Source organism: Siphateles boraxobius, unplaced genomic scaffold (genome assembly GCF_051911475.1).
Source record: "Siphateles boraxobius isolate OS27281-9 unplaced genomic scaffold, OSU_SipBor_1 91, whole genome shotgun sequence".
NCBI lineage: Eukaryota > Metazoa > Chordata > Actinopteri > Cypriniformes > Leuciscidae > Siphateles > Siphateles boraxobius.
In genome coordinates, this window is record NW_027509221.1 from 36,085 (window position 1) to 44,461 (window position 8,377).

An 8,377-nucleotide genomic window follows, 5' to 3' on the forward strand; every position below is an offset into this window, starting at 1 on the left:
GAAGACGAAATCGAAGAACAGGCTGTGAGTGTTGAAGGGAGGCGTTTTATATTCGCTTACAGGACCTGAGAGAAACCAGCGTCACGTCATAGCGCGCACCCCACCCCCCCTTCAAAATATAGAGCGTGAAACATTTACTCGCCACCCATTTCTTTGTTATATTAAATATTAATAATGTTTCAATCATGTAATTTACAGTAATACTGGTTGATAATGAACAGTGATGTTCAACAAGCACAGCAAAGTAAACAAAGAGGGACAGGACATCATATCACAATATCGATTATTTTAAAATTATGAATAGTGGCATCAGTTATATTATTCTGTTTATGCCTGTGCGTGTGAGAGTGTGTGTCCTGGTAAACCCTACAGTATGGGGCGAAATGCTCCCACAAAGATTGGCAATAAATAATACCCGATCTGAAGGAGCTTTTCTGATCTGAACTGATTGCAAATCGCACTGAGCCTCATTTCTTTAAATACTCAGACCAAGACAAAACATCCCCCAATGCAGTGGCGGCCTTATGCATCTGGGGGTCCATTTCAATAACTAATATGGGGCCCCACCCATTTAAAACATAAATAATAAATAAATAAATAAATAAATAATAGAGCAGAAAAAGCAAGTATTCTTGTTGGTTTGCATCAATGGTATATTATTTTATTACGTAGACTTTCAGCTTCATGAACAGGCTGCTCAACATAGAAATCATCCAACCTTATTTGATTAAACCTATATACAATTATACAGCGTTTTACGTTGGAATAAGCCTCGCCCTTTCACAGGCGCCATTTCCCTCTGCCTAATTGATTAGCGCAGTATATTTTCCGCTTTCTGGGCTGACATAAAATAAACAGCTCAAACATCCCCTCAACTTAAATTATCAACAAAAGCAAAGAAGAAAACGTGTCTGACTGACACTGAACCGAACCTATCATAAATACCAAAGAAAGAGGTAACTTTTGGTAGACTGAATAAAGCTTTTCTTTTGTTGTCCGGTATCTTTCGTTTTTCAGCACCACTGGCATATATTTCATTTTCATCTTAAAATTATTTTCCTGCTTAAAATAACATTTTAACTTAACATCAAAAAAGGCAGAGGTATAAACAAATAAACTACTGGTATTATACTTAAGATCACTTAAGCTGTTGGCGGGGTGGTAAATATCGCCATGGTAACCGCGAGTTCGACCAATCAGAGACGTCAGTGTTATGCTTAGGATTGTGGGTAGTGTAGTATTTCTCCAGAAGATCGCAAATAAAACACGTTTTTCTTAAAACAAGGTTGATTTCAGGGACCAGACCTGCCCAGTGGCGATCTCGGGACCAGACCTGCCCTGTGGCGATCTCGGGACCAGACCTGCGCAGTAGCGATCTCGGGACCAGACCTGCGCAGTAGGGATCTCGGGACCAGACCTGCGCAGTAGAGATCTCGGGACCAGACCTGCGCAGTAGAGATCTCGGGACCAGACCTGCGCAGTAGAGATCTCGGGACCAGACCTGCGCAGTGGCGATCTCGGGACCAGACCTGCGCAGTAGAGATCTCGGGACCAGACCTGCGCAGTAGGGATCTCGGGACCGGACCTGCACAGTAGGGATCTCGGGACCAGACCTGCGCAGTGGCGATCTCAGGACCAGACCTGCGCAGTGGCGATCTCGGGACCAGACCTGCGCAGTGGTGATCTCGGGACCAGACCTGCGCAGTGGCGATCTCGGGACCGGACCTGCGCAGTAGGGATCTCGGGACCGGACCTGCGCAGTAGGGATCTCGGGACCGGACCTGCGCAGTGGCGATCTCGGGACCAGACCAGCGCAGTGGCGATCTCAGGACCAGACCTGCGCAGTGGCGATCTCGGGACCAGACTTGCGCAGTAGCGATCTCGGGACCAGACCTGCGCAGTAGAGATCTTGGGACCAGACCTGCGCAGTGGCGATCTCGGGACCAGACCTGGGCAGTAGAGATCTTGGGGCCAGACCTGCGCAGTAGAGATCTTGGGACCAAACCTGCGCAGTAGAGAGCTTGGGACCAGACCTGCGCAGTAGCGATCTCGGGACCAGACCTGCGCAGTAGTGAGCAGGAAGTAAAGCGGCGAAATCAAGGCCCCGCCCTTGGTCGACTTAACCTGGAAAGGAATACAGGTTAAGTCGACTGAAGCAACCCCCTGATCAAAGCACAATAGCACGGCGGTTTACGCAATACTCCGGGAACCGAGGTTACATAAGTAACTGAGACGTTCCATTTCGAGAGGTCTCTCGTTTTGCGTAAGGCTAGCTTACGCTATGGGAACCCCCTTCAAAACGCTGTGCAGGTTTAACTTCGCTCCATACTGTAGCCCACGGTCGAGCCCGCGGGGTGGGGAGATCCATGTCGTCACACTCAGGGCAGCCGCCCTTAGCGAGCGTAGCTTCTGAGCGGTCCTGGCCCAGACAGGAAGCGCAGGGGACGTGACGGTCTATGCCGAAGAGAGGGCCTCTGCACGAGGCGCATTTTAGAAAGAGGCATTTGCAACAACGCCTCGGAAATTGCTCTTTTAGAAAAAGTGTAACGCAGTGGCGAACACACTAATGCATTAAAAGGATATAGCGCACCGGATGGCACAGCAGAACAGCGGGCTGACGTTGAAAAACCAGGAAGCCGGCTTCTTATCCAGAGATCAGCGATCAGAGATCAGAGATCAGTTGGTGAGTTCGCTGAAGGAGACAAAATCTGACTACCTTTGGCTGAATGGGCCAATATAAGGGCTTAGGCCACGCCCATTCTGGCGGGCTCTGACGCACCAGGGCACGAAGCAGCCTGATTGGTTCTCGCGTCTGAGCCGCCTCGCCATAGGTTCAAGCGCTAGTCGCTCATCTGTGTCTGCTGTGCAGCTGTACTGCGTTCCCATAGCATAAGCTAGCCTTACGCAATACGAGACCTCTCGAAAGGGAACTGGGGCTTTAAGAAGGGGGCATGGATCCCTGCTTTAATACTCAAAATGGTCTGGAGGGAAACACCTCCCTCAGCCCTAAGGCTCAAAAGGGCAGCTTGCCAAACCTTACTTAAAGACCACTGAAGTCTGGGGGAGGCAGCTCAAACCCTTTTTTTTATTTCTTTAAAAAGGGAGTAGGCTTGCTCTGTTACACGCCGAATACATCACTTGCCCAGCCTGGCACCGCCCTCACCGTCATTTAGATTTTTTATAGTAATAAAAATAATTTAGTTCAGTTAGAGAACAGACACTACAATTAAACACTGAGCGTGTGCTCAATTCAGCATGAGCCGAACGATAGCCAACACAGAACAGCAGCGGGAGTCAGATCTCGTTTATGAGCATGATGAATTACATGCTTATTCCTTTTGTTCATAAAAGTTGTTTAATAAAAGCAAATTTGTCATTGTACTGTTTTGTTCATTAAGAATAATAATGAACTATTAGTGTACAGTAGTCCACTGAAGGCGAGCTTGATAGAACCCACATCAAATCAAACCCCATACTTCCTTAACATTCCTGGTCTTGATGTTAATGATTTATTGGTGTATTTTATTCCAAAGGAATAAAGGAATGTCTTAGGCCCAGTTTTACAGACAGAGGTTAGATTAAAGGGTTAGTTCACCCCAAAATGAAAATTATCCCATAATTTACTCCCCAGCGGAGTAGCGTAAGCTTAGCCGAGAGTAGACGCCTCTCGCTGTTCAAACTAATGGGGCTGGACAACAAATTTAAACTCCTCTGACATTTCTCTTTAAAAATTCTCCATTTAGACTTTTAATTTGTGACCGGTGTTTTGTTTTGCTCCATCCTCTGCGCTTCCGTGTTCGTCAATACGTCAAGCATCGGGTCAGTGGTCACTCTTCCACCGCAACAAGACTCACATACGGCAGTGATTATAGTTTATAAAGTTATAAATATGGATTTTAAAAACGCATCATCTCACTACAGAAGGACTTTATCAGCCCCCCAGAGCTGTATGCCTTACTTTTATAATGGATGGATGTGCTTTTTAGGGCTTCAAAAAACAAGGTACCATTAAATTAAGACACTTAAGTCACTTTTTTAAACATGCCGCAGAAGAAAAAAAACATTACTGGTGTGCATCTTCTGTCAGAAGAGATGGAGACGACAGAAGAGATGGAGACGACAGAAGAGATGGAGACAACAGAAGAGATGGAGACAGAAGAGATGGAGACGACAGAAGAGATGGAGACAGAAGAGATGGAGACAGAAGAGATGGAGACGACAGAAGAGATGGAGACAGAAGAGATGGAGACAGAATAGATGAGACAAAAGAGATGGAGACGACAGAAGAGATGGAGACGACAGAAGAGATGGAGACGACAGAAGAGATGGAGACAACAGAAGAGATGGAGACAGAAGAGATGGAGACGACAGAAGAGATGGAGACAGAAGAGATGGAGACAGAAGAGATGGAGACGACAGAAGAGATGGAGACAGAAGAGATGGAGACAGAATAGATGAGACACAAGAGATGGAGACGACAGAAGAGATGGAGATGACAGAAGAGATGGAGATGACAGAAGAGATGGAGACGACAGAAGAGATGGAGATGACAGAAGAGATGGAGACAGAAGAGATGGACACAGAAGAAATGGACACAGAAGAGATGGAGACGACAGAAGAGATGGAGACAGAAGAGATGGAGACAGAAGAGATGGAGACGACAGAAGAGATGGAGACAGAAGAGATGGAGACGACAGAATAGATGGAGACGACAGAAGAGATGGAGACAGAAGAGATGGAGACAGAAGAGATGGAGACGACAGAAGAGATGGAGACAGAAGAGATGGAGACGACAGAAGAGATGGAGACGACAGAAGAGATGGAGATGACAGAAGAGATGAAGACAGAAGAGATGGAGACAGAAGAGATGGAGACGACAGAAGAGATGGAGACGACAGAAGAGATGGAGACAGAAGAGATGGAGACGACAGAAGAGATGGAGACAGAAGAGATGGAGACGACAGAAGAGATGGAGACGACAGAAGAGATTGAGACGACAGAAGAGATGGAGACGACAGAAGAGATGGAGACAGAAGAGATGGAGACAGAAGAGATGGAGACGACAGAAGAGATGGAGACGACAGAAGAGATGGAGACGACAGAAGAGATGGAGACGACAGAAGAGATGGAGACAGAAGAGATGGAGACGACAGAAGAGAGATGGAGACGACAGAAGAGAGATGGAGACGACAGAAGAGATGGAGACAGAAGAGATGGAGACGACAGAAGAGATGGAGACAGAAGAGATGGAGACAGAAGAGATGGAGACGACAGAAGAGAGATGGAGACGACAGAAGAGATGGAGACAGAAGAGATGGAGACGACAGAAGAGATGGAGACGACAGAAGAGATGGAGACAGAAGAGATGGAGACAGAAGAGATGGAGACGACAGAAGAGATGGAGACAGAAGAGATGGAGACGACAGAAGAGATGGAGACAGAAGAGATGGAGACAGAAGAGATGAAGAGTGTCCCGATCTGGGCTTTTCCTGAGTGCTACGTGTGCTCTTCAGCAGCGATGAGGGGCACTTTGGCCTCGGTGTCCATCTCCGGCTGGATCTCCACCACCTGACTGTCCTCCAGGCCTATGGCTCCAGCCTGCAGTCCTCAGCCCCGCACGGCCCCGCCACAGCCACGCCAGTCCCAGTGTGCCAGCGTCACTTCCAGAGTGTAATACAGCGACCAGAAGAGGGCTAAGCAGCCCAGCAGCAGCAGAGACTGCACAGCACAACAGTCATGGTCACGGCACGGGGTACACAGCACAGTATCTGAACACAGTGTGTGGTCTGTGACTACACACATTCAGGCTGCTGGAGGTGAAGGGGCTCACGATCTCAGGAGGAACATCGATGCCAGGCGGGCAGGGCAGAGCGAAGCTGCTGGTCAGGTACTGGCCACTCATGGCGTCTTCTACAACTCTGCACATCCAGACGAACTTTCAGACAAATGCATTGCTTACATACAAATGTTTTAATACTAACATTGTAAACAGGTTCATCATATCTAGTCTACAAATAAACCACGTGGAATGATTATCTGGCCCAAAAACAAGCAGCACAATCTGTTTAACAGTTGAAATATTTGGTGTTTATTTCCTCAACATTTCGATTATCTTCAAGTAAAAGCACTGAATGAATGTAGAGTATTAGTGCTCACCTCTGTCTCTCGTTCACCTGCTGCGGAGACAGAGACGAGCCGTACAGAGTGAGTTTCCAGTACTTCAGGACACCCAACGCCAGAGCCGAGTCTCCTGAAACAGAGCGGGAGACACATCACCACATGTGATGCCATCTGGGAAGACCCATCACATCCTGACATTTGACCAATTACAGGGTTTGATACCATATTAAAGCCCTTTCCAAATCTGTTTTTATTTCTTTCATCGTTTGACGGCAACAACAGTTATGGTTATCTGAAGTCGGCTGATCGCTATGTTTTTCAAGAACATAATTTTGAGAAAAACAGGTTTAATTAGCGGTCACGTCCTGCTAGCGGGACGATTGGGGCTCTTATGGCGCTTTTCCATTACCAGTACCAGCTCAACTCGGCTCGCTTTTCGCTCCGTTTTCCATTACAGATAGTACCTCCACAATAGTACCTGGTCGTCATAGCGACGCCACAGGAAACTGCTATGACGTAATCTTCTACGCGACACAAACCCGCTAACCACACACACACAGGACAATGGAGGAAATCGAGTGTCTGCTGTTTTGGATCCTCGGGATGTGGCTGTTTCTCACAGCAAGATGGCAAACGTTGAAAAAGCGGAGGAGCTCAACACACTGGACTTGGATGGATGAAGACTGGGACTGTTGCATTATTCATGAACTACACGTATATTAATATTTTAGACATATTAGTATTTTTTATATGTAATATTTTCACTAATAACTACTGTAGTGTCGTCAAGACTGCTTTGATGACATTCACCTGTGGAAGTTGTACACAAATGGACTTTAAAAGAGAGGTGTGGGGAAGCGAAGGGGGGTTCGGAGGTGGTGACTCGTGGAGAATGTCTTGGCTGTCTCTCAGGGACAATAGGTTCTCCGGAGATGAAGATAGTGAGCTAGTTAGTTGTCTCTGGGTGAGCATAGCGAGAGGGGGGAAATTATTACAGTGTCACCAATTACCTCGGATTTCCACTTGACTGTCGTCCACATGCCACTGAGACTCCGAGCTGGAGAATCCTCTGACACGAACGTTAGACGGACCTGGTGAATGAACTAAATGCTGTAAACGCCGCCCCCGGCTTGTGTATTGGCGTCCTCGGCTGCAGATACGGGTGCTACTTGCACTATCCACACCATACGGATGGGTCTTCTTGGCCCGTGGAGAGGGAAGTGTTTTTAATTTATTCATGCATGTATGAACCGTTGTGATTGTGTAGCAGACAGCGGGGGCAGGGAGGGAGATCGGGGAACGAAGACTGGAGAAACACGCTCTACTTGTGGTCACGGTGTGCTGTGCAGGCTGTATGTTACGTTGAGTATAAAACACTGCGTGACGGTTCAGCGTGAAACTCACTGTGTGTAGATGGAGTGATGCAGGTTGCAGGTTTTCCCGTGTCTCTCTTCCCCTTTCTTCATATCTGTACCCGTGACACTGAGTTCTCTTACGAGAGGTTCTCTCGTATTGCGTAAGTTTAGCTTACGCTATGGGGGGAAGATTCATCTTCTCGAGATACTGAAGCCAAAAAATTATCCTTAATTTTGTATTCCTTGTCAACGCAGTGCAGCAGCTAGCAGACCTAGAGCAGGCCATCTCGCGTGCTCATTGGCTGCCCTGCGGGTAACTGCTGCAGCCTACCAGTGAGCCCGGCGTGACGTCACGCCCAATGAAGGGCGCCCGCGCCTTCATAGCGTCACAGCCCGCCAGAATGGGCGTGGCTTAGCGTATAACACTAGGGGCTGTAGGCTGACTTCCCTGATTTTTCATCTCTTCAGCGAGCTCTTCGCAACGCTGGATCTGAGAGAAGCCACCGCCGCCGTCGAACAGCGAACAGCCAGCTTAGGACAGCACTGAGGAAGCCGGCCGTCTTCGCCACCTTCAGCCATCGGTGCGAGCTACGCTATCCGGCGACGTATCCTTTACCTTGCTAAAACCTATTCTAAAAGAGCAGCGAGTGTCTTTTTTAAGACGCCTCGCACTTCGGGGCTGCGAGCTCTGTGAATCGCTTCCGCTTTCGACCCTGCGGGCTCGACTCGAAGCCTTCAACACCCCCCGCCTCTCCTCACCGACGCGCAGCTGCCGCTCACGAGCCTCACTGCCGTCGCATCTGAGAATGAGGCCGAAGGACACGTGCGAGCACGCGGCTAGCTCTCTTTACGTTACAAGAGAACTACCCCGCCCTCGTGTCCCCGTTCGCGCGTCATGCAGG

At 48.3% G+C, this 8,377-nt stretch overlaps 1 protein-coding gene across 1 annotated transcript; it reads right to left on the reverse strand.

Moving 5' to 3' along the window:
• Positions 1-5,439: 5,439 nt before the first annotated feature.
• Positions 5,440-6,355, reverse strand: LOC143733158 (proprotein convertase subtilisin/kexin type 7-like). Its single transcript, XM_077224736.1, has 3 exons — positions 6,157-6,355; positions 5,801-5,935; positions 5,440-5,718 (listed from the first exon to the last, which is right to left on the reverse strand). The coding sequence occupies exons 1-3, from the start codon at positions 6,343-6,345 to the stop codon at positions 5,608-5,610; spliced, it is 435 nt and encodes a 144-aa protein (XP_077080851.1). The 5' UTR covers positions 6,346-6,355; the 3' UTR covers positions 5,440-5,607.
• Between the last annotated feature and the right edge of the window lie 2,022 nt (positions 6,356-8,377).